The 26,621-nt window shown below is 42.6% G+C and overlaps 1 protein-coding gene across 1 annotated transcript in view; it reads right to left on the bottom strand.

Moving 5' to 3' along the window:
- Nucleotides 1-1,336: 1,336 nt before the first annotated feature.
- Nucleotides 1,337-26,621, bottom strand: part of OGFRL1 (opioid growth factor receptor like 1) — a 53,852-nt gene continuing 28,567 nt past the window's right edge. Inside the window, exons 3-7 of the mRNA XM_056563581.1 lie at nt 24,048-24,108; nt 21,470-21,548; nt 9,059-9,125; nt 6,301-6,446; nt 1,337-2,321 (exon numbers count right to left, since the gene is read on the bottom strand). Coding sequence (XP_056419556.1) covers nt 1,589-2,321; nt 6,301-6,446; nt 9,059-9,125; nt 21,470-21,548; nt 24,048-24,108 — 1,086 coding nt within the window. The 3' untranslated portion in view covers nt 1,337-1,588. The remainder of the gene's footprint in view (nt 2,322-6,300; nt 6,447-9,058; nt 9,126-21,469; nt 21,549-24,047; nt 24,109-26,621) is intronic.

Raw genomic sequence — 26,621 nt, 5'->3', positions numbered from 1 at the left:
TAAAAAAATGATTAAGCAGAAGTTGTGTGGATAAAATGTCTTGTTAATGTCAGAAGAATGGACAGACTGGTTCGAGATGACAGGGAGTTTAAGTTCTCCGACTGTATCTGGCTGCTAGATTCACAAAATAATATGTGAATGACATAAGAGGCTTTTCTAGCCCATTGATTCCAGTATACACTGGTTGGGAGCGTAGTGGATACTATAAGGCTAGGTTCATGCGGCAGAATTTCAGTGCCAGATTCCGCTGCAGCAGAGTCCCGTTAAATTCAACAAGATTCTGCTGCGCTGTGCACACTGTGAAACTTTCCGTGTCTGCACAAAGAATAAACATGTTCATTCTTTGTGCGGAGACTGCACGGAATGCATAACCATCTAGGAGACGGCACATTCCTGTGCGGTCCTAGTGCCGGCAGATTATGCTGATGCCCCGCAGTTCCATAGTCTGAACATAGCCTAACAATTTGGACACATCAGTATTAGGGAGTTAAAAGCCACTTAGTGTACTGATTGGGAATATGATATATTTGAGACCTGATTGTTTCAATTTTGGAAATAATGGGTTCTAGTGTGTACTAATGTTAATTGACATTAGGCACAACGTGCATAATTTGCTTTATTTAGACTAGAGATGAGCGAACTTCCAGTAATTCGATTTGTCACAAACTTTTTGGCTCTGCGTTTGCTGACTTTAGCCTGCATAAATTAGTTCAGCTTTCAGGTGCTCCGGTGGGCTGGAAAAGGTGGATACAATCCTAGGAAAGTCTCCTAGGACTGTACCCACCTTTTCCAGCCCACCGGAGCACCTGAAAGCTGAACTAATTTATGCAGGCTAAAATCAGCAAACGCCAAGCCGAGAAGTTCGTGATGAATCGAATTACTGTAAGTTTGCTCATCTCTAATTGAGACATACAATGGAACTATGATTTTATATTAATATTTTTTCAATACTCTGCTTCTTAAATTGTATTAAAGGGGTAGTCCAGTGGTGAAAAACTTATCCCATATCCTAAGGACAGGGGATAAGTTTCAGATCGTTGGGGGTCCGACTGCTGGGACCTCCCCGCGATCTCTCTGTACGGGGCCCCGGCTCGCTGGCCAGATAGCGTGTGTTGACCACCGCACAAAGCGGCGGCTGACACGCCCCCTCAATACAAAACTCTGGCAGAGCCGGAGATTGCCGAAGGCAGCGTTCCGGCTCTGCCATAGAGCTGTATTGAGGGGGCATGTCAGACGCCCACGAGCTGTCACGGCCCCGTACAGGAGATTGCAGGGTTGCCCCAGCGGTCGGACCCCCCGCGATCTGAAACTTATCCACTATACTTAGGATAGGGGATAAGTTTTTCACCACTGGACAACTCCTTTAATAAATTAGAAGTTTTATATAAAAATCTTTTTGTACAAGGTATTATTAACTCCTTTGGGTTATTTGTTGTATATATATTGTGGCACCTTCCCATATGTCAGTGGGCATTCTGTGGACTGAGCTCACATTTCTGCCAGTGAACTAAAAACCTGAATTGCTTTACACCTTATAAACAAAAAGAAACCTGTGCTGCATTTATAACCTTTCTATTCAAAGTTTGCTTTACTTATCTTCCAATTTAACTTCCTTTACAATACCTGAGGATTCAGTAACATCAGCAGTTGATAAAGTAACAGGCGATAGGTTGCACAAACAATCTGTATTGCCCTCATCTGGGGTATCAACTATTATTAGGCTGACTATATTATTTTTATCTCTATGTTCAAGGTCCTCTTTGCCAGTGACTGATATAATGGCAGAATCCATGGGTGGGTTCAAAACTGCTTGTTGAGAATGTTGTGAGTTGGGGCCATTATTTTCAGATTCAATTTTAGACCCATGCTCATTTCCAGCATCATCATCTACATCTTCTACATGACTGTTCACTTCATTCAGCTGTTCTAAGTCATCGTCATCCACTGAAGAACTTTGCAACCTTTCTAAACTATGCTCAATTTTGGAATCCTTGAATTTTTGTGTATTTTTTTTTGAAGATCTGCTGAAGGTTGTCTTCTTAAAAGTTTTATTTTGTCCAGACTTCGTCGGTGGCCCCCAAATAAAGTGCTCAGGGGGTTGGTAATGAAGAGAAGCAAAACGTAACAATTTTCTCCTTTCCTTACTCTTCTTGACAGTGTACACAAAATACTCTAATGAACTTTGTTTCATGTTTGGGATTGTATTTTTAACAATGGACTCTTCAAGAAATGCCTTCACCAAAGGAAATTTGAAATTTTCATATCCAAGTTCTCCAAGACTTTTTAATATACGAGTAATTCTCAAGTAGTTGTGCTGAGATCTAGAATGATAAAAAATTATTATATACTGAGCTTTCCATAAATAAAAACTAGTATCTGCAAAAATGGGTGACGCATAATAAAACCAACATATGTAAAATCTAGAAAGACAGGAGTTTCCAACAACCATTACCATGCACTTTCTATACAGTTTTCTAACCGTATAACAATGTACGCTAGAATCTCCCAATAGCGGGCACTCACGTGGAAAAAACAAAAACAAAACTACAATTTACAGTAGAATCTCCCAGTGCAGTTTAATAACCCCTTATCACCCCCTGTACCAATTCAACCCCCTCGTGCTATTTTGTTCCCCCCCTTGATCCCTCAGATGCCACTTCATTCCCCCCCCCTTTAACCCCCTGTGCCATTTAATTCCCCCTTCATCCCCTTGTGCCACTTTATTCCCCTTGAGCCCTGTGCCACAAAATTTGCCCTTTATTACCCTCTGTGCAAATTCATCACCACGCTTGTGCCACTTTATTCCCTCTGTGCCTAATCATCCCCCTCACCCCTTGTGCCGCATCACTTTTCCCCTTCTCTCCTCCCACTGTTCTTCTTACTTGGCCAGCAGGCGCAGGCTCAGGGGCTCTCAGCGGGTTGGACATTCTCATGATGTCCTCTGTGCTGCACTCAGAGCTGTGAGCAGCAGCCTCTGCCAGCAGTAACTAGTGATGTACCTGACGTCACTCTTCAGTGCCCACAGCCGCCGCTGCTGCTCTCAGTAAGTAGAGCACAGAGGACTTCAGGAGAACATCCAACCTGCTGAGGGCCCCTCCACCTGAGCCTGCTGGCCAGGTAAGAAGAACAACAGGAGGAGGAGGGAAGGGGAAAAGTAATGTCGAAAAAGAGGTTAGAGCGGGGAGGGGTGGGGGGATTGATGACTTGGCAGAGGGGGATAAAGGGAGAATGAAATGACACGAGGGATGAAATGGAACAGGGGGTGGTAAAGAGGAGGTGATGAATTTGCACAGGGGGTAATAAAGGGGGAATTAAATGGCACGGGGGAATCAAGGGAAAATTATGTGGCACAGGCGGTAATTAAAGGGGTTGTGAGCTGCCCTGACTTTCGGAGCTCCGCTCACAGCGTCCGGAAGTTCATTACTCCGAACGCTGTGTGCGGGCTTCCGTATTCGCGGCCGCCGGGCGTGACGTCTCGCCCACCCCTCGTGACGTCTCGCCCGCCCCCTCTACCAAAGCCTATGGGAAGGGGGCGTGACAGCGGTCGCGCCCCCTTCCCATAGACTTTCGTTGAGGGGGCGGGCGAGAAGTCACGAGGGGGCGGGAGAGACGTCACGAGGGGGCGGGAGAGACGTCACGCCCGGCGGCCACAAACACGGAAGCCCGCACACAGCATTCGGAGTAATGAACTTTCGTACGCTGTGAGCGGAGCTCCGAAAGTCAGGGCAGCGCACAACTCCTTTAAGGTGGGGATGATTTGGCACAGGGGATCAGAGGGGGGGGGGGGGGGGGGAGGCGAATGATGTGGCTGGCGGATGTACAGAAGCAGGAGACCACTGTTTAAAACAGTGGTCTTCTGCTTATGTGCTGGGAGCCCAGACCCCTTTCTGGGGTATTGGCTGTACCCCCCTGATGGCCGCCCTGCGTACAAGGAAGGGCCAACACAAACTTTGTTGTGGAAGTGTTTTGTCCCCTTTTGGGAGTGTTCTGTCTCCTGTTGGGAGGAGTGTCTGCATCCCCTATTTGGAACGTCCCCTATTCGAAGGGTGCAAATACATTAAAGGGGTACGCTGCTGCTCAGCGTTTTGAACAAACTGTTCCGAACGATGCAGCAGGCGCCGGGAGCCCGTGACATCATAGCCCGCCCCTCATGATGTCCCGCCCCCTCAATGCAAGTCTATGGGAGGAGGTGTGACAGCTGTCACGCCCCCTCCCATAGACTTGCATTGAGGGGACAGGGCTATAACATCACAAGCTCCCAGCTCCAACGTTCGGAACAGTTTGTTCCAAATGCTGAGCAGCACAGTACCCCTTTAAGTCTTATGGGACTCTGCCGGGGATTTAAAAAAAAACGAAAAAACTGTCCGCTATTGGGATGTGTCCCCTAAGGGAGATTTTACTGTTTGTTTCTTTCATTTCATTATATTATATGGTTTCTACTGACTCTTTAGTAAAAAATTTCAACAACTCCTCCTAATAAATGGAACACTGCAAATTAATGCAACATGACGAATTAGCCTTTCCTCCATTTACACTTCAAACATTCATAACCTATGGCTAAAACAACAAACCTGTACCATCACACTGGTGTAATGACAGAGGCTGCTCCTATTATATGATAGGTAGTGTGGAAAATGATTACATCATGGAGAAAAAAAAATAAAAGCACACACACACACACAAAGCCTATACAAACCTAACAATGAGGAATGATCTTTGGAACGGCATGAGGTGTGGAACGCTTTTGTCTTTTACACATGTCTAAAAGTCTAGATCTAAGAACATGTTTTATGAGGCTTCATAATAACATTTAACTTCACTTAACAAAAACATCTATTATTACCTTTTCTACCGAAATCCTAAAGTCAATATTTAAATATTTTATTTTTTGAAACATCCATTATCTTGTTCCATTCTGTTTCAGCATCTTTGAATTCCTAAAGTACCAAACATCAGAGGATACCAAACATGGAGCTCTTGGGATCAGTTGTAAAATCTCTATCTCATGGCCCATCTAACAGACTCATTTAGTTTATAATACTCTTACATGACTTAAAGGGCATTTGGGCTCACTTAAGTGCCAATGAGCAAGTTTGACTGCAACCCCTGTACTTTATAAAAGTTACAACCTTGCCTTGCCATGAAAAGGTTTTCTCACACATATATTTCTGCCTAAAAAGTTAGATTTGTAACTTGAAAACATTGTATTGATACTGCTAACAAAGACAAATGTAATATTAGGCCATGTTCACACAGTGTATTTTTGGTCGTTATTGTGGCTGTAAAAAATACACGTCCTTTTCTAAACATGCAAAGTTGTCGAAATCACTGCAAGTTGTTTTGTATTTTTACTGCAGTTTTTTTCTGCTTTACAGTTAGGTTTTGTTATTCTGGCCATTATTTATTTATTATGGTTGCAAATAATGACCACACTTATTTTAACAGCTTTTTATTTATAAAAATAACCAAAAATAAACAAACACATGCGCTCCTCAGTGAAAGCGCCAGGATCCCATCCTGGTGATCACAGGGGGCCCCAGTGGTCGGACTCTCCGTGATCAGCTACTTATCCCCTATACTGTGGCTAGGGCATAAGTTAGCTTTCACTGGAGTACTTCTTTAAATGGCAAATAGAAAACATCAAGTGGACTGAACAAAACTGTTATGTTGCAGTGTGCGTCAGTATAGTCTTATAATTCAAATTTTTAGGGTAGGGGCCTAGTGAAATACGTACGTTAAAGGAGTATTCCGGGCAAAAACATCTTATCCCCTATTGAAAGGATAGGGGATAAGAGGTCTGATCGCGGGGGGGGGGGGGGGGGGGGGGGGCGCCGCTGGGACCCCCCACGATCTCCCTGCAGCAGCCCGCATTCTATGCGTGGCTGCATCTGAAGCTTCGGAAACCGCCGGGTTGCTGCAGGGAGATCGCGGGGGGTCCCAGCGGCGGGCCCCCCCCGCAATCAGACATCTTATCCCTTATACTTTCGATAGGGGATAAGATGTTTTTGCCCGGAATACCCCTTTAAGACCTCATAGCCAGATGCCCCTTACCAAGTGTAACCAAAACCAATGGGGACATTGGGGGCGTGATTTCAGCCACACACTCATTACTGTGGGGGAACTTAGCCTGAATGCTATAGAACATACTTCATTTGCTCCAAACGATACCAGAATAAAACTGTTTATTATCTCATAATTACAATTACCCAAGTGCTATTAATGAAAATGATAAGGAGCAGAATAGTCAGACATGTTATTGTAATATACCTGTAAATGACAATGTTCGAGAAATATACATACTCATTTAAGTGCTGGAATCTATCAAGCCAGTTTGCAGACCGTGAAACACTGCCATTCTTGTCCACAAGTTTTAACCCAAAAAAATCCAGCATCATCTTGTATGCCAAAATAAATCTTTTAATAGCTTCTTTTGTTTTTTTAAACTCCTTGGAAGAAAAGACAAAAAAAAAATAAAAAATTATATGCTTAGTCCACAAGTTACATAATCAAAGATTTTACAAAATCACACTGCCATGTCAGTGTCATACACAATACCATATACTTATCCCTTTATAAAGCTGATGTGGGTTTAAACTAGGTGTCATAAGTAATTGTCTAAATAGAAGCTCTTGCTGTTGTAAGGATTGTTAGACCTAAAAAGTGACAGGAGACATTTTTACATAACGTGTAGATAGTCAAAAACTAATTCTACGAGTGTAAGTTTAATTTGTATATATTAGTTGGCTTACTTTTTGCCAAAACGGTAGTGCATTTGAACAAACTGACATGTCATAAGCTGTAAACAGTATGTTTATGTGCTAAGACCTCCCCCACCAATTGCTAGGATGGAGGGGCAGAAATGCTTAGTGAGCACTGAGCATATTCATTACTGCAAAGTAAGTCGGCTTTCACACTATAAAGTTCTTTCGTTTTAAAGAGCAGTTATAATGTTTCGTTATGAAACGACCATTACAAAATTCCATTTAAGTTTATGGAATTTTTACATTACCTACCTTTCATAGCCTGTTATTAATAACAAACGGATGTTATTTGTGTCGGGAGAAAAAAAACGGTACATGCACTATTTTTCTCCAGTCACAAAATAACGTCAGTTATTAATAACTGGCTATGACGGGTTAAAACGGATAATGTAACGACCGAATGGGATTTTGTAATGGCCGTTTAACGGCTTTTTTAAGGGTTTTCATACCAGAACATTAGAACAGCTCTTTAAAACGGAAGAACTTTGACAAATGTGTATACTGCTTAGGCTGCTTTCACACTATTAAGATCTCATAGGGCGAGATTAATCATTGCATTTAGAGCTTTTTTTTTTGCTTACTCCGGGCACACAAAATATCGCACATGTGCCTAAGCACTTTTGTGGGCATGTATAAAGTAGAAAACAGCCTTACCTAAGCAACTTTCAGTTTTTACTTGCAATGGTTGCGAATGTCGCATGTAGGCATAAAATAAATGTTGCAAATACAGCTAGGTCAGACCTGGCTTACAAAAATGCCTTTGGAGGGCACTCTTAAAAAGTCTCACAAAAAGTCGCAGAGGAGATGAGAAAATATACAAAATGGTGTTCTGAAATTATGTTTTTTTTTTTTTTTGATTATGTGTACCAAATTTTTCAACCCCCTCTTGAAAGTATGATAAATGTGTTGCTCATTAGCAAAACAAAAGCAAAGAAACAAACAATGACATTTCTCCATAGATTTACATTGAACCTGTATACCACAGTCTTGCCTTTCTGAGGAAAGCAGAGCTGAAATGGAGGGAGATAGTGCTCAGTGAGAGCTTCTGTCTTTATTTTATAGATCGATTGGGGTCTCGGCAGCAAAACCCCAACTATCACAACTTTTGACATGTCCCTATACCATGTCAAGTTTTTTTTAAATGATAGGATGCACTATAAGCCATGCCCCTTTTCAAAGCACCCACATCCACTTTCTGATAAGCTATGCCCCCTTTGAAAAGGTGGTGCATGTTAGCCAGTTTTTTTTGCGCAGTCAGTTTTAATTATCTCAAGTGAAATATATGGGGTGTATTTTCAACCGTGGATTATATATGGAGTAGATTGCATAGTAATAATTTGTGTATCCAATGAAAAGGAAAATGAATAACTCTATTGCACTTTATAATCTTCCATAGAATTTTAAATGAAAAAGCATTACATTTGGAAAATGAAAGTAGCGACCTGACTGGTAGCTATGGACAACTACATAACTTGCACTGCACCTTCCCATACTGCTTTGCCAGTTCAAGAACAGAAAATTGTCTTTCCTTTTCATTGCAAAGCCATGTTGCACATTCTCCAACCAAATGTAAATGAGACAGAAGAGAAACTAGATTGGTTTTATCTTTTTAGACATTTCAATGTGGAGTGTTTGTATCAAATCCTTAGTATGGTCTTTTGTTTGACATAGTTTTACTCTATGTTGACTTAATGTTAAAATGCTTCTGAAGTTGGGCAAATGTCATAAAATCAGTTGTTTCAACAAAGTGCATGCAAGATGAAACATCATGAGAATTTCATAATAAAATAATCAGATTGCACTAAACCCAGTCAACACAATACGGTTTTCATTTTATTTTTTAATTACATAAAATGCCTTAATGTCAGATGGAGACTAACATGTAAACCTCTGTATTTTGTGTTTAGAAGAGGCACAAAGCACTCAAAAAACGAGACAGCTTATTAAAGTCAGCACCAGGGTGACAATAAATAGGAGGCTTTTCTTGTCATCTGCTCATCTAATATTTCTCACTGCTTGATGTATTATTAGATGTCATATGGGAACTTCTAAGATCAATGATGTCGCGGTCTCCGTTTCCGAGGAATGCATAAGAACAGCAATCAGGTCTCAGAGCAGTTAAGATAAATTCATGCTCTTTTCACAATTGATCCTTCACTTTTAAAGAAAAAGTACTTTTCATTAAAAGTCTTCATGACAGAACATTGGTAAAAGGCAGCATTTTTATTGTTTATTAAGAATCAATTCGCAGCAAGTATTTACAATTGCTTCTCGTATTAATACAAAGCTGGTTTTACCTCAATTTCATATGAGGTCAGCTCCTTAGCGTAAAAATTTAAGCCTTGCTCTCGAAGTGGAAAAAGCCTGCAAAAATGCATCATATGATTAGTGATATAACCTGAATTTTATACAAATAGCAAACAGAAGTGGGGTGGATACCAGATAACAAGATAAATTGAAATTTCACAAAAATCTCCTTTGGTATGGGAAAAACATTTGCTGCTTAGGACATGCCGACAATAAATAGCTATGAATCCAATGGGGGTATCAAGACAGAAAAGGATATGGGAATATTGGAGTGTGCTTGAGGTGGGTTTCAATAATACAAAATAAAGCACAAATGTAAATAAGAAATTGAAAAATTTAAAAACGTAACATAAAGCTTATCTAACCTTTAAAAATGTACAGTCTAGGCCGAGTATATTAGATCAGTGGGGGTTCTGGTACTTCTGGCATCTAGAAATCAGCTAACCACCACATGTCCATTCACCAAATCTCCCAGTGATTAGCCGTAGCACCCATATTTTGTAGAAACTTTCTATACTGACTTAAAGAAGGGTTTTTCCATGTTTGTTTATTTTCCTGTTATGGTAAACAGGATAAAAAAAAAATATAAAAAAAATTAAAAAAAATACACGAACACCACTGGGGCCCTCTGATTACCGTGACCAGACCCGGTGTAGTGAAGAAAACTGAGTCAGCACATCCGGCGCGATTGGCTGAGCAGCACAGACCCTCTCCCTGCTATTGGTAGTGGGGGAGGGAAGCTGCAGCTCAGCTGTTTAGGCAGACTCCGTATTTTACAGCCAGAGGAGGTGAAGCATGGCTTGCTCCCAACCCTGGTGGCGCACAGCCCCAGCCCCGCTAACTGCTCTGACCCCCAGCTGCCCCACTCACACAGCCCCCGATCCACCCCCCCCGCTGCCTCACTCACACAGTCCCGCTGACTGCTCACAGTCCCCACGATGTGAGGTAGTGGGAGATCTTTCATCCCCGCTGCCTTCAGCCGCACAGCTCCGCTCTCCTCTCACAGTGCCTATGGCTGTCAGCCCTGCACTCCCCTGCCAGTCACTGTTGCTATCAGCCCCACTCTTTGCTCACAGTCCCTGCGGCTGTGACCCCTGCAGCCAATGAGGATGACAGATGTCAGTAGTTGCAGTGAGTGGCAGAGGAGAGCGGGAGTGACAGCCATGCACACTGTGAGCGGGTCTGTACGACTTAAACCCTTAAGGACGGAGCCCATTTTCACCTCTAGGACGAAGCCCTTTTTTGCAATTCTGACCAGTCACTTTAAACATTAATAACTCTGGAATACTTTTACTTATCATTCGGATTCTGAGATTGTTTTTTCGTGACATAATCTACTTTATTATAGTGGTAAATTTTTGTGGTAACTTGCATCCTTTCTTGGTGAAAAATCCACAAATTTGATAAAAAAATAAAAAATTTAGCATTTTTCTAACTTTGAAGCTCTCTGCTTGTAAGGAAAATGGATATTCAAAATAATTTTTTTTTTTTGGATTCACATATACAATATGTCTACTTTATGTTTGCATCATAAAATTGACGAGTTTTTACTTTTGGAAGACACTAGAGGGCTTCAAAGTTCAGCAGCAATTTTCTAATTTTTCACAAAATTTTCAAACTCACAATTTTTCAGGGACCAGTTCAGGTTTGAAGTGGATTTGAAGGGTCTTCATATTAGAAATACCCCATAAATGACCCCATTATAAAAACTGCACCCCCCAAAGTATTCAAAATGACATTCAGTAAATGTTTTAACAATTTAGGTGTTTCACAGGAAAAGCAGCAAAGTGAAGGAGAAAATTCAAAATCTTCATTTTTTACACTCATGTTCTGGTAGACCCAATTTTTGAATTTTTACAAGGGGTAAAAGGAGAAAATTTATACTTGTATGTGTAACCTAATTTCTCTCGAGTAAGCACATAGCTCATATGTCTATGTAAAGTGTTCGGCGGGCGCAGTAGAGGGCTCAGAAGTGACAAGGGGATTTTAGAGAGTACGTTTTTCTGAAATGGTTTTTGGGGGGCATGTTGCATTTAGGAAGCCCCTATGGTGCCAGAACAGCAAAAAAAAAAAAAAAAAAAAAACACATGGCATACCATTTTGGAAACTAGACCCCATGAGGAACATAAGGAATAAAGTGAGCCTTAATACCCCACAGGTGTTTCACGACTTTTGCATATGTAAAAAAAAAATAAAAAAAATATAAAAAAAATAATAAAATGTTGGTTTTCCCCCAAATTTCACATTTTTTAAAGGGTTAATAGCAGAAAAGACCCCCCAAAATTTGTAACCCCATCTCTTCTGAGTATGGAGGTACCCTATAAGTGGACCTGAAGTGCACTGCGGACGAACTACAATGCTCAGAAGAGAAGGAGTCATATTTGGCTTTTTGAGAGCAAATTTTGCTCGGGGGGCATGTCGCATTTAGGAAGTCCCTATGGTGCCAGGACAGCAAAAAAAAAACAAAAACAAAAAAAACACATGGCATACCATTTTGGAAACTAGACCCTCACAGAATGTAATGAGGGGTACAGTGACCATTTACCCCCCACTGGTGTCTGACAGATCTTTGGAACAGTGGGCAGTGCAAAATTTTTCATTTTCACGGACCACTGTTCCAAAGATCCGTCAGACACGTGTGGGGTGTAAATTCTCACTGCACCCCTTATTACATTCCGTGAGGGGTGTAGTTTCCAAAATGGGGTCACATGTGGGTGTATTTTTTTGGGGGGGTTTGTCAGAACCGCTCTAACAATTAGCCACCCCTGTGCAAATCACCTCAAATGTACATGGCGCACTCTCCCTTGTTGTGCGCCCCCAGAGCACTTTGCGCCCACATATGGGGTATCTCCATACTCGGGAGAAATTGAGTTACAAATTTTGGGGGGCGTTTTTCCCTTTTACCTCTTGTGAAAATGAAAAGTATAGGGCAACACCAGCATGTTAGTGTTTATTTTTTTACACTAACATGCTGGTGTAGACCCCAACTGTTCCTTTTCATAAGGGGTAAAAGGAGAAAAAGCCCCCCAAAATGTGTTAGGCAATTTCTCCCGAGTACGGCGATACCCCATATGTGACCCTATTCTGTTGCCTTGAAATACGACAGGGCTCCAAAGTGAGAGAGCGCCATGCGCATTTGAGGCCTGAACTAGGGACTTGCATAGGGGTGGACATAGGGGTATTCTATGCCAGTGATTCCCAAACAGGGTGCCTCCAGCTGTTGCTAAACTCCCAGAATGCTTGGACAGTCAATTGCTGTCCAGAAATGCTGGGAGTTTTTGTTTTGCAACAGCTGGAGGCTCCATCTTAGAAACACTGCCGTACAATACGTTTTTCATTTTTATTGGGGAGGGGGGGGGGGGGGGGGGGGTTGGGATTAGTGTATGTGTGTATATGTAGTGTTTTACTCTTTATTTTATGTTAGTGTAGTGTTTTTAGGTTACATTCACACTGGAGGCAGATTACACCGAGTCTCCCGCTAGGAGTTTGAGCTGCGGCAGAAAATTTGCCGCAGCTCAAATTTGTAGCGGGGAACTCACTGTAATCTGCCGCCAGTGTGAATGTGGCCCGTACATTCACATGGGAGGGGGGTCAAAACTACAACTCCCAGCATGCACTGACAGACCATGCATGCTGGGAGTTGTAGTTTTGCAACAGCTGGAGGCACACTGGCTGGAAAACCTTGAGTTAGGTTCTATGACCTAACTCAGTATTTTCAAACCAGTGTGCCTCCAGCTGTTGCAAAACTACAACTCCCAGCATGTACTGATTGCGGAAGGGCTCCCAGCATGCCAAGACAGCCTTATGCTGTTCCTGAATGCTGGGACTTGTAGTTTTGCAAGATTTAGAGGGGTTCAGGTTGTAAATCACTGTCCAGTGGTCTCAAAACTGTGGCCCTCCAGATGTTGCAAAACTACAACTCGCAGCATGCCCAGACAGCAAACTGCTGTCTGGGCATGCTGAGAGTTGTAGTTTTGCAACATCTGGAGGGCTACAGTTTGAGACCACTTAGTGATCTACAACCTGAACCCCTCTAAATATTGCAAAACTACAAGTCCCAGCATGCCCACACAGCAAACAGCTGTCTGGGCATGCTGGGAGTTGTAGTTTTGAAACATCTGGAGGGCCACGGTTTAGAAACCACTGTAAACTGTGGCCCTCCGGATGTTGCTAGGCAACAACTCACCTAGCAGGACCCGGAAGTATTGCTGCCGCCGCCGCACGTGGGGGAGGATCGCGCTCGGGGATCCAGGTAAGGGACCTTCGGCGCCGACCTTCCCTGGACGGTTCGCCCGATTTGCCCGGACACCAATAGGTGGGCAAAGCGGGGGAACCGAACTTTAACCCCCCCTCCCCCGGTCTGCTATCGGTCGGTCGCTCGGCCGACCAATAGCAGGGATAGGAGGGGTGGTACCCCTGCCACCAAACTCCTATCCCTTCAGGGGGATCGAGGGTGTCTCGGACACCCCCGATCCCTCTTATTTTCCGGGTGACCGGGTCACCAGTGACCTGTATGACCCGGAATCGCGCAGATCGCAGGTCTGAATTGATCTGAGATTTGTGCGCATCGCGGTCATTGGTCTCAGGACCCCCCTCGGCGATGTGCCGGGATGCCTGCTGTTAGATAACAGCAGTCATCCCGGCCCGATCACCGCTACCGGTGACGCAGCGCTCCCGGAACCCCGCGGCGTACATGTATGTTGCCGCGTGTCAAGTGACACTTCGCGGCGCCGTACATGTACGTCGCTCATCGTGAAGGGGTTAAGGAAGCGGGGCTGTGCAAGTGAGGCAGCGCAGGGGGTGGGGGGTGGTGAGAGCAGCCAGCGAGGGTGGGGCTGTGCGAGTGAACAAGCGGGGGTGAGAGTGAACCAGACTTCACCTCTTCTGGCTGTAAAATACTGAGTCTGCGTAAAAAGCTGAGACGCAGCACACCCTCCCAAACAACCAATAGCAGGCAGAGGGTCTGCACCGTTCAACCAATCATGCCGACTGTGCTGAATCCGCTTGTTGAGCATCTGGTCAGGTCACATTTGGCCACAAAGAACAGTTTTCTTCACTTCACCGGTGCTCAGTGAATGGAGCGCCTGCAGTCTACCGATACACACCTCACTGAGAGCGCCAGGGTCCCATCCTGGAAATCAGCTACTTATCCCCTATTCTCTGGATAGGCCATAAATTAATTTGCGCTAGAGTAATCCTTTAAGGGTGCGTTCACACGCTATTACCAGCAGCGGGTTTCACGCTGCGGGAAACCTGCTGCGAGTTACACTACCATTGATTTGAATGGGTCCGCAATAGTGTCATTTAAATCAATGGTAGCGTAACTCGGATTGGGTTTCCCGCATCGGGAAACTCGCTGCTAGCTACTAGCGTGTGAACTCACCCTAAGGAGGAGTACTCTCTTCTTCCTGTTCCCAGTTAGGATACAGAAGAAAGCTCCACCTCTTTCCTCTGCTTCTGGTGCCAAGAGGAAAGTGCTCACTGTGCAGTATTAACCCCTTAAGGACCAAGCCCATTTTGACCTTAAGGACCAGGCCAATTTTATTTTTGCGTTTTTTTCCCCTCCTTTCCTTCTAATATCCATAACTTTTATATTTCCGTCTACAGACCCATTTAAGGGCTTGTTTTTTGCGTGACCAATTGTACTTTGTAATGACACCTCCTTTTACCTAAAAGTGAATGACGAACCAAAAGAATAATTTTTTTGGAGAGGAAATTGAAATGAAAACCACAATTTTGCACACTTTGGAGGGTTTCGTTTTCACACTGTACACTTTACGGTAAAAATGACGTGTGTTCTTTATTCTCAGGGTCAATACGATTAAAATGATACCCATGGCTAGATACTTTTCTATTTTTTGTAAACTTATCTATTTTGACCACCTATAACTTTTTCATTTTTCCGTAGATGGGCTAGTATGAGCGCTCCTTTTTTGCATTGTTATCTGTACTTTTTATTGATACCATACATTTGCATATATAAAACTTTTAGATCACTTTTTATAAAAAATAATTTTGGGAATAAAATGTGACAAAAAAGCAGCATTTTTGGACTTACTTTTTACGTTTACGCCGTTCATCGTACGGGATCATTAAGATTATAGTTTGATAGTTTGGACATTTAGCACGCAGCGATACCAAATATGTTTATAAAAGGGACAATTTTCATTTTTATTGGGGGGGGAGGAGATTTTCCCGTGGTCGTTAAGGGGTTAATGACAAGTTTATTCCGGGTGTCACTCATTATGGGGATACCAGAATTATTAAGAGGTTTTTTGTTTTATTAAAAGGAGAACTCCAGAATATAAAAGTTGTCCCCCATACTGCCGGCAATAAAAAAATAAAGATGTACATACCTTCCTTCACTCCCCCGGGGCCTCCGGTCTCCGCCACGATCCTCTTCCTGGTTGCCGGTGGTCGGCGAGTCATATTGCACTCAGCCAATCACTAGCCGCAGCGAAGACCCGACTCGGCGGACGATAGGCTGAGCGGCAGTGTGACTTTTCGGCCCCGGCAGCAGGTGCCGGTGTAGTGAAGAATTTTGTGTCTTGAAGCGTTCTCACACTGCCGCTCAGCCTATCGCCGGTGATAGGCTGAGTGCAGTATGACTCGCCGACCATAAGCAACCAGGAAGAGGATTGTGTTGGAGACCGGAGACGGTTACCGGAGACCTTTGGGGAGCGAAGGAAGGTATGTACATCTTAATTTTTTTTTCCTGCTGGCAGTATTGAAGACAATTTTATATTCTGGAGTTCTCCTTTAAACACAATGAATACATCCAAAAAATACATTTGCTTACTCTCTGAGGGCTTTTTTTGTTACCACTTACGGAGCTGTTTGAAGTAGTTATTTTTGTGGGATAAATTGTAGTTTTCATTCATACCATTTTGGGATAAACAACAGGTTAATTTTATAATACTTGGCAATACCAGTTATGTTGGTTCTTAACAGGGAACTTGATCAAGCGACTGTTTGATTGCTTTCTGCCTGGCTGTCATGGTGACCAATAAGCATGCAATTGTGTTGTGGGGGAGTCAATCGTGTGTCTGAAGGAACCCCTTCCCTCTGGCTAACCACTTAGATGACACTGTTGCTATTGATTGTGGCACCTGAGGAGTTAAATGGTTAGAATAAGTGTTATTGCATCTGCACTACATTGCTCCAATGCAGTGAAAGGGGTCATCAAAAAATGACTTATTGTTTAAGTCAATTTTTTTTAGGTTTCAGATATTCTTTAAGAATTTCTAGGTGAATTTTCCTTTTTCAAATTTTCCCATTTTAAAATAATCCTGAAGTCCTGTAGTTTGCAAACTAATAATAAGTTGGCACTTACTATTCTGAATTTTTTTTAGGAGTATCCTCATTATCATCACAGGCAGAATTACAATGAAAGGGGACACCTGTATTACTGTATATAGATAGAATGGGATCAGGCCATTCCATTAGGCGATTGTCAGAGCTCAGCCTCCACCCTTCTTGCACAATGACCTCAGCACAGATCAGACAGCATGCCTAGAAAGCTCTCCCGTAGAAGTCAATGAGTCTGTGCCATTCTATTGTTACCTTTGTCAATTGGGCTTGCTGTAAAGCATCTCTCCGAATACTTTGCAGAAACCTCAGGCACTATGGCTTCCATCAAAATTAATGTACAAAAAAATGAAAATGAATCATTTACAACAAAAAACAAACAAACAAACAAAAAAAAAAACCTAAGTGATTCCTTACCTTAAAATGGGTATTCCCAGCCCAACATTCATGGCACATCCAGAAGATAATGGGAGTTGCATAAACAGCACAGTGAGCTAGGTTGTGTCACTCAGGACAGGTAGGACCTGTATCTGACATTTGTGGCACATCCTGTGGATATGCAATAAATGTCAAAATGGGAAACCCTTCAAAAAAAATGATTTGATTATCCTCACCTTCAATATAATATTTATTTTTTACTAAATAATGGTCTTGGTTTAATCCTTTAAAGGGGTACTCCACCCCTAGACATCTTATCCCCTATAAGATGTCAGTTCGCCGGGGTCCCGCTGCTGGGGACCCCGGGGATCGCCACTGCGGCACCCCGCTATCATTACTGCGCAGAGCGAGATCGCTCTGCACGTAATGACGGGCAATACAGGGGCTGGAGCATCGTTACGTCACGGCTCCGCCCCTAGTGACATCACGGCCCGCCCCCGTCAATACAAGTCTATGGGAGGGGGCGTGGCGGTCGTCACGCCCCCTGCCATAGACTTGCATTAAGGGAACGGGCCGTGATGTCATGAGGGGCGGAGCCGTGATGTCACGCTGCTCCGGCCCCTGTATCGCCCGTCATTACGCACAGAGCGAACTCGCTCTGCGCAGTAATGATGGCGGGGTGCCGCAGTGGCGATCCCCGGGGTCCCCAGCAGCGGGACCTCGGCGATCTAACATCTTATCCCCTATCCTTTGGATAGGGGATAAGATGCCAGGGGTGGAGTACCCCTTTAGGGACTCAGTGTATTTCAGTTTTTCATTTTTCCTCCTTACCTTTTAAAAATCATAACCCTTTCAATTTTGCACCTAAAAATCCATATGATGGCTTATTTTTTACGCCACCAATTCTACCTTGTAATAACATCAGTCATTTTACCCAAAAATCTACGGCGAAGCCCAAAAACAATAAAAAAAATAAAAATCATTGTGCGACAAAATTGAAGAAAATAACGCCATTTCGTAAATTATGGGGGCTTCCGTTTCTACACAGTACATTTTTCGGTGAAAATGACACCTTATCTTTATTCTGTAGGTCCATACGGTTAAAATGATACCCTACTTATATAGGTTTGATTTTGTCTTACTTCTGGAAAAAATCATAACTACATGCACGAAAATGAATACGTTCAAATCCCCTATGACTTTTTATTTTTCCGCATACGGGGAATTTTTTTACATGTACGCCATTGACCGTGCAGTTTAATTAATGATATATTTTTATAGTTCGGACATTTATGCACGCGGTGATACCACATGTTTATATTTACTTACATTTTTTTTTTTTTATGGGAATAGGGGGGGAGATTCAAGGGGTTAAAGGGGTACTCTGGTGGAATTTTTTTTATTTTTTTTTTAAATCAACTGGTGCCAGAAAGTTAAACAGATTTTTAAATTACTTCTTTTAAAAAATATTAATTCTTCCGGTACTTATTAGCTGCTGAATACTAAAGAGGAAATTCATTTCTTTTTGGAACAGAGTGCTCTCTACTGACATCACTAGCACAGTGCTCTCTGCTGACATCTCTGTCCATTTTAGGAACTGTTCAGACAGCATATGTTTGCTATGGGGATTTTCTCCTACTCTGGACAGTTCTTAAAATGGACAGAGATGTCAGTAGAGAGCACTGTGCTCGGGATTCAGCAGAGAGCTCTGTGTTCCAAAAAGAAAATTTACTCTGTAGTATTCAGCAGCTAATAAGTACTGGAAGGATTAAGATTTTTTTAATAGAAGTAATTTACAAATCTGTTTAACTTTCTGGCACCAGTTGATTTAAAAAAAATAAATGAATAAAAAATAAAAATGAAAAAGTTTTCCACCGGAAAAACCCCTTAAGGACACAGGGTATTTCCGTTTTTGATTTTCGTTTCTTCCTCCTTACCTTTTAAAAATCATAACCCTTTAAATTTTCCACCTAAAAATCCATATTATGGCTTATTTTTTTGCATCACCAATTCTACTCTAATTTTACCCAAAAATCCACGGCGAAATGGAAAAAAAATAATAATTGCGGGACAAAATCGAGGAAAAAAAATACACCATTTTGTAACTTTTGGGGGCTTCCGTTTCTACGCAGTGCCTATTTAGGTAAAAATGACACCTTATTCTCTAGGTTCATACGGTTAAAATGATATCCTATTTATATAGGTTTCATTTTGTTGTACTTCTGGAAAAAAACATAACTACATGCAGGAAAATTTATACATTTAAAAATGTCCTCTTCTGACCCCTATAACTTTTTTTTTTCCACGTACAGGGCGGTATGAGGGCTCATTTTTGTTTTGATCGGACTTTTTGATCACTTATTAATTTTTCAATGGTATAAAAAGTGACCAAAAATACGCTTTTTTGGACTTTGGAATTTTTTTACGTGTACGCCATTGACCGTTCGGTTTAATTAACAATATATTTTTATAGTTTGGACATTTACGCACGCCGCGATACCACATATTTTTATTTACACTTTTATTTTTTTAATGGGAAAAGGGGGCGATTCAAACTTTCTCCCGAGTACAGAAATACCCCATATGTAGCCCTAAACTATTTCCTTGAAATACGACAGGGTTCCAAAGCGAGAGAGCGCCATGCACATTTGAGGCCTATTTTGGCGATTTGCATTCGCCACCAAAATACCCTACGGCAGTGTTTCCCAAACAGGTGGTCTCCAGCTGTTGCAACTCCCAGCAAGCCTGGACAGTCAGTGGCTGTCCAGCAATACTGGGAGTTGTTGTTTTTCAACAGCTGGAGGCTCAGTTTTGTAAACAGTGCCGTACAAGAGGTTTAAAAATTTTTTTTTTAAATAAATAAATAATAATAATTATTGGGCGGGGGGGGGGGGGGGGGGTACGGACGGACTGTGTAGAGGTATATGTATATGTAGTGTTTTACTTTTTATTTTGTGTAGTGTACATTCACACAGTCAGGTTTACAGGGAGTTTCTCGCTGGGAGTTTGAGCCGCGGCAGGAAAATTCACATGGGGGGGGGGTGGGGGGGCGACGGGGACAAACCTCCAGCTGTTGCAAAACTACAACTCCAGCATTCACTGACAGATCATACATGCTGGGAGTTGCAGTTCAAAACTAGATCTCCCAGCATGTACAGTCTCTCAGTGCATGCTGGGAGTTGTATTTTTGACACAGCTGGAGGCACACTGGTTACGAAACACTGAGTTGGACACAAACTCTGTTTCACAACCAATGTGTCTCCACCAAAACTGCAACACTCAGCATGCATTGACAGTCGAAGGGCATGCTGAGAGTTGTAGTTTTGCAACAGCTGGAGGCACACTTTTACATAAAAAAATTGCCTCCAGCTGTTGCATAACTACAACCCCCAACATGCACAGACTACCAAAGGGCATGCTGGGAGTTGTAGTTGGAACTCCATCTGTTGCAAAACTACAACTTCCAGCATGCTCTTTGGCTGTTCATGCTGAGAGATGTTGCTAAGCAACAGCAGGTGAACAGGCCTCACCTCCTGCTGTATCCTGCCGCCTGCCCCGCCAGGACTATCGCCGCTCCTGCCCCCGGGACCATCGCCACTCCTGCCACCTGGACCGCCGCTCCTGAGGGGACCCCCGCCGGACCAGGGAAAGGTAGGACACCCCCACTGGCCCCAATCTCTGCCCAGAAGGACAGTGATTGCATTTTCATGGAATGCCTGCAGATAGCCCTGGGTCCTTAACTACCAGGGAGCCAGGGTGTACCCTTACACCCTGGGTCCTTAAGGGGTTAAATCACATTTTTTAACACTTAGAGGACTATAACATGCATTACATGGATTGAAGGCACTGATCAATGCTATACCATAGCATTGCATTGCTCCGTGCCTGAGATCCAGGCTTGAGCAATCAATCGCCGATTGAACGCGCAAGAGGCAGGTAAGGGACCCTCCTGCTGCGTTCCAGCTGATCGGGACACCGCGGTGGTCGAGATCAGCCCGACTGAGCTGCCGGGAACCAAAATTTTTTTAAACTTTGATCGCCGCGTCTAAAAAGGGTTAATAGCACATGTCACTAGATTAGCCACGGGTCCCAGGACCGACCTGATATGATGCGGAGTCACCGCGTGACCCCGCGTTATATCTCGGGAGCAGCAGGTACGCCCTAAATGGGTACTCTGGTGGAAAACTTTTTTTTTTTTTAAATTAACTGGTGCCAGAAAGTTAAACAGATTTGTAAATTACTTCTATGAAAAATCTTAATCCTACCAGTTCTTATTAGGTGCTGAATACTACAGAGGAAATTCTTTTATTTTGGGAACACAGAGCTCTCTGCTGACATCACGAGCACAGTGCTCTCTGTTGACATCTGACCATTTTAAGAACTGTCTAGAGTAGGAGAAATACCCCATAGCAAACATATGCTGCTCTGGACAGTTCCTAAAATGGACAAATATTTCAGCAGAGAGCACTGTGCTCGGGATGTCAGCAGAGAGCTCTGTGTTCCAAAAAGAAAATAATTTCCTCTGATCATTCATCAGCTAATAAGTACTGGAAGGATTAAGATTTTTTAATAGAAGTAATTTACAAATCTGTTTAACTTTACAGAAAGAAAAAAAAAGTTTTCTACCAAAGTACCCCTTTAAGGAGTTTAAAGCAACATTAACAGCACATTTTAAGTTCATTTAAGTTTCTATTCTAGTACATACTAAGACTTACCATTGTATATAAGTATGATTATGTTCCAAGCGGTCATAGTCACCTTTCCATTTATTTAGGATTTCGTCAATATACACACCTAAAAACGTAGCAACAAAATTAGAAATTCAGTAAGATTACAATGACTGAACAAATGCAAAATCATATTAAATGTACAAGTGCCTACAGCTAATATGGAAGAATATAATCCGTTGGTAACATCCTCTTGTTACTCAAAAGAAGGTAAGTTTATAAGCGAGTTGTAAAATGCGCAGACTGGAATACCAACAAACATGAGGATTATCATATTAAGCACCTCCTCAAGATGCTGGATGCTACTACTGCATTTATACCAGTCTTTATAAAATAACTGGTAACAGTAAGGGTATGTTCACACTGTGGAATTCAAGAGGAATTTCCTCGAGTAATTCTGCTAGCTTTTTCAGCTTGAAATTATTCAGCAATTGATTTTCCATTCACTTCAATGTATTTTCCGCTTCTCAGTTCATACTGCTGCTCGCTGAATTCAGTTCTGCTTAAAAGAACATGTTCATTCTTCAAGCGGAATCCGCAAGCAGAATGCAATAGAAGTCAATGGTAAAAAAAAAAAAAAAAAAATTTGCCCGACATCGTTTTCACGCGGAATTCAGAAAAGTAGAATAGCCTCCTCCTTCATTCCTCTCAATTTGTGCATGGAAATTCCGCTCAAATTTCACTTGAATTCCACTTGATCGATAAAATGACAGAAGGATACAATTTCCTGACTGAAACTATTCCTCGTGAATTCCTCAGTGTGAACATAGCCTAAGACAAACTCAACAATTAGGCTAGGTACACTCCACCTCAAGGAGAACAACAAAAAAATAAAAAAACTGTACTGCCAGATGTGTTGCACCCTTGACTCGAAAGGCACTAAACAGACTCTACTAACAAATTGGGTCCATGGCTTTTTAGTCATAGTAACAGGATGTTTATCAGACCAAAGAACACTGCATGCTGCGCTATTGAGCCTGCCATGTTATGCCAAATCTTCATCTGAGCCACCTGATGGAACCTCCAACACAGATGTAAAAGTAGCATTACATTTTAGTCTATTAGGTCTTATTGAGCTCAAATTGTAAAACTAAACGTAACATTCCCTTGCTGCTGCTGTACTGGTCCTTGGCCACATACATCAGTTTATATGCCTGATGTGTGATGAGTGGGCCCGTCCAATCACAGGCAGCTGCAGTAATATATCAGCCACAGTGACGGACCTGCGCACTTACGTACTGTCTTGTCCCTAAGGTTCACATGCCCTCATGAAGTAAACAGCGATGAAGCTGGCCATCCAATTAGGAATTTATACATTGTTTTTAAGGTGTTAATCTAAAAGGTATACATAGGAATATTACCCTAATGTATAACTAGCACACAGCTATGACAGGTGTCACATAATGGTATCTGTTCTACACATACCACGATGTAAGTTTTTAACATGGGAGTCTTTGTTTTTTAATGGATCTTTCACTATTATCTAAGCAAGCAAAAATAAACCATGACAAAAACCACCTAAACAGTGACCAAGATTCCAATTTTGAACATCATTTTGTCAATAACTGGGGTCTATGGATACATTTACTGTTTATGCCAAGATATTCCTCAACACTTACAAAAAATGTGGTGTGAAAATGGTCTTAGAGTGCGAAGGCTAAGGTGATCAGAAATCCACCACTTTTTACCTTATACAGTTGTTCGGTCCTTCCTGACCGACACTGGCTGCATATAAAAACAAGCTCAGCAGAGGGCCAGCAGAAAGTCAGGGCATGCAAGAAAGGATTGAATGATTACAACTAGCTAGCATTATGGCCTTAGTTATGGGGGTGATATTTGGAGATATTCCAATTATTATTATGAATTTTGCTTAATCAGTTTACAATCTCTCTGTATACTGAAGTGGGGCCCCTGTTTTTGGGGCAATAACTTTGTATTGTGTCAGTGGTATGTTTTTATTGACTGGGCTGTATACTGTACTTATTATATTAACCTCTACTTATATACGTTTTTGCCTTTCTAAACTCTATTTTGTGCAGACTCCAATTATAACTGTCTCCTAACATGCTTATCCCACAAGTCTAGTAATCTGGACATCTATTGTGGCATGTGAATAAAGACCACTTACCTCCATGATTCGAGTGTGATTTAGTTTGGTTTCTTTCAGAGAGTTGTGATAGTAAAGTGTCATTTTAAAAACTTAACATGTACATTAAAAGAAGTATCGTGCAGAAAAATGTATCCCTTATCCAAAAGGATAGGTATAAGTTTTACTTTGCGGGGGCTCCAACTGCTGGGACCCCCAGCGATCTCCTGCACGAGACTCCAGCTCTCCCCGGGAAGGGAATGTGCCGACCCTGCATGAAGAGGCGGCCGACAAGCCCCCTCCATGTGTCTCTATGGGAGAGCTGGAGATATCCTTTAGATACGGGGATAAGTGTTCCTGCACGATAGTCCTCCTTTAAGTTGCTAAACCAGTGTTAAATATGCAAATCTGAATTTAGTTTTAGTCATAGCTTTCACATGTACAAAATTCTGTGCAGGATTTGAAAGTATCATCACTTACCCGGAGCCACGGTCCCTTCTGCACAGATCGACTCGTCCACCTTGTACTCACATGGGTGAAGGGGGCCCATAAATATTCATGAGGTGGGCAGGCAAATCTGTGTAGATGGGCAGGGAAGTTGGGTATGCCCCATTTTGGCTCAATAGCGCACAGCTGGCCATTTTCAAGCAATGCTGACTAATACAACTGCAGATCCGGATAAGTGATACCTCATTGTACTCCAGTGCAGATGAACTCTGTCGGTTTCCCTTTAACCTGTTTTGATGGTATACTAGCTGAGTACCCGGCATTGCTTGGTTTTTCCTTCCTAATCCTTGTTGGGGAGGAAAATAAACAAAAGGAGGAAGCTTTTGACTTCATATCCCGTCCTTCTTACGCGACCCGTAATGCAGCCGTACGGAAGTTGTGGGAACATACATTTCCCATTGATTTGCATGGGACTTTAAACAAAAACCCTGACCCTCACAAATGGGGGTAGTTAATGTTTAAATTAACTATCCTATATTTTAAGTGGACATACAGTGGTCCCTCAACATACGATGGTAATTCGTACCGAATCCATCGTATGTTGAGGGATTCGTGCAATGTTAAGTATAGGAAGCTGTACTCACCTGTCCCCGCCTCTCCGGACCGCCGCTCCCGATGGTGTCCCCGCCGCTCCCGATGGTGACCCCGGGCCTCTACTGGGCTCTCCTGGTCTTCTATGATCCTCCGCTGTCTTCCGCAAGGCCTTACTGGGCCTGCGTAGCGACGTCATTACGCCGCTGCGTACGCCATTCCTATTGGATGACAGGACGGCGTGCGCAACAGCGTATTGACGTCACCGGAGGGGGCCGAGAAGACACCGGAGGACCAACGCTGGACCCGGAGGGCACCCCGGAGCATTGTGGAGGGGTAAGTAATACTCACCGCACCACACGGGGAACATTAAGCTGCTATCCGGCAGCAGCTTAAAGCATTTTGCGCTGCCGGATAGCACTTAATGCGATGGCCCCGACATAAAAAAGCATCGTACGTCGATGCCGACATCGACATGCGATGGCCTCTGAGAGGCCATCGTATGTCGATTTGATCATATGTCGGGGCCATCGTAGCGTTGGGGGGGGTCACTGTATAAGTAACATGTGACCAAGCACTATCGAAATATCTCCAGCCGTTTGGAAGTTATGCAGTAACATATATTTCCCATAGACTTGTATGGGACTTTAAACAAAAACCCCAACCCTGGCAAATGGGGGGAGAGTAAGGGTTAAATCACCTATCCTATGTTTGTTGTTGACACATAAGTAACATGTGTGCCAAGTTTCATGTTAATATCTTTGGCCGTTTGGACGTGATGCTGGAACATACACGCACACATACACACACATACACACACACATACACACACACATACACACACATTGGGGTACATTTACTAATCTAGTCTATTCTGGGTATGCTTATAGACCAGCGTATGTGGTAGTCTCCTGTGTATTGTGCTCCTAATTTATCAAAGGTCTCACAGCCTTTGATAAATTCTGTGCTCAGACTTCAGGGTCTACAGCTTAAACTGCATTTAGACCTGCTCTAACATGGTCTGACATTTCAGCGCATTTTGGGCAGATGCGACTTGTCGCACAAAAGTCGCACTTGATAAATTCAGCACCAATGCATTTCCCAATGCATTTCCGTCTAAAATAGACTTGCATGCACCATCTTCTAAAAATCCTCTACAGCAAAAGTCGCAGAAAAGTCGCACATATTTAGACTGCGAATTTCTGTGCGACAAATTTAGACAGGAAAAACCAGTCTAAATCCTTTGATAAATCTCCCCATTGAGTTTTATATATAGACTAGCTGAGTACCTGGTGTTGCCAGGTTTTTCCTTCCTAATCCTTGTTGTGGAGGAAAAGCAACAGAGGAAGCTTTTGACTTCATATCCCTTCCTCATATATTGTTGTCATATCCCAGGTCCTCCTATTCCGACCCGTAATATGCGTACCAGGTATTGAAATATCTCCAGCCGTACAGAAGTTATGTGGGAACATACATTTCCCATTGATTTGCATGGGACTTTAAACAAAAACCCAGACCCTCACCAATTGGGGTAGTTAAGGGTTAAATTAACTATACAATCTATATTTTAAGTGGACATATAAGTAACATGTGACCAAGTATTCTCAAAATATCTCCAGCCGTTTGGAAGTTATGCGGTAACATATATTTCCCATTGACTTGTATGGGACTTTAAACATAAACCCCGACCCTGGCAAATGGGGGTGAGTAAGGGTTAAATCACCTATCCTATGTTTGTTGTTGACAGATAAGTAACATGTGTGCCAAGTTTCATGTTAATATCTTTAGCCGTTTGGACGCGATGCTGGAACATACACAGAGTTTTGTATATATAGATTATTTCTCAAATCTTCTTTACCTAATATTCTAGTCTAGTTTTAGTCCATTCACTAAAAAGTTGATGGCTCAGCCTAGGTTTCCACACAGGTTTTTTTCTGGCAATTTTTTGGGAAAAACTGTCACTGCAGTTTTTGAGCCAAAGCCAGAAGTGTATTAAAAAAAGGAAAGAGAAAAGTA

The sequence above is a fragment of the Hyla sarda genome, chromosome 3 (genome assembly GCF_029499605.1).
Source record: "Hyla sarda isolate aHylSar1 chromosome 3, aHylSar1.hap1, whole genome shotgun sequence".
NCBI classification, from domain to species: Eukaryota; Metazoa; Chordata; class Amphibia; order Anura; family Hylidae; genus Hyla; species Hyla sarda.
This window is presented reverse-complemented; position numbering and strand designations above follow the sequence as displayed.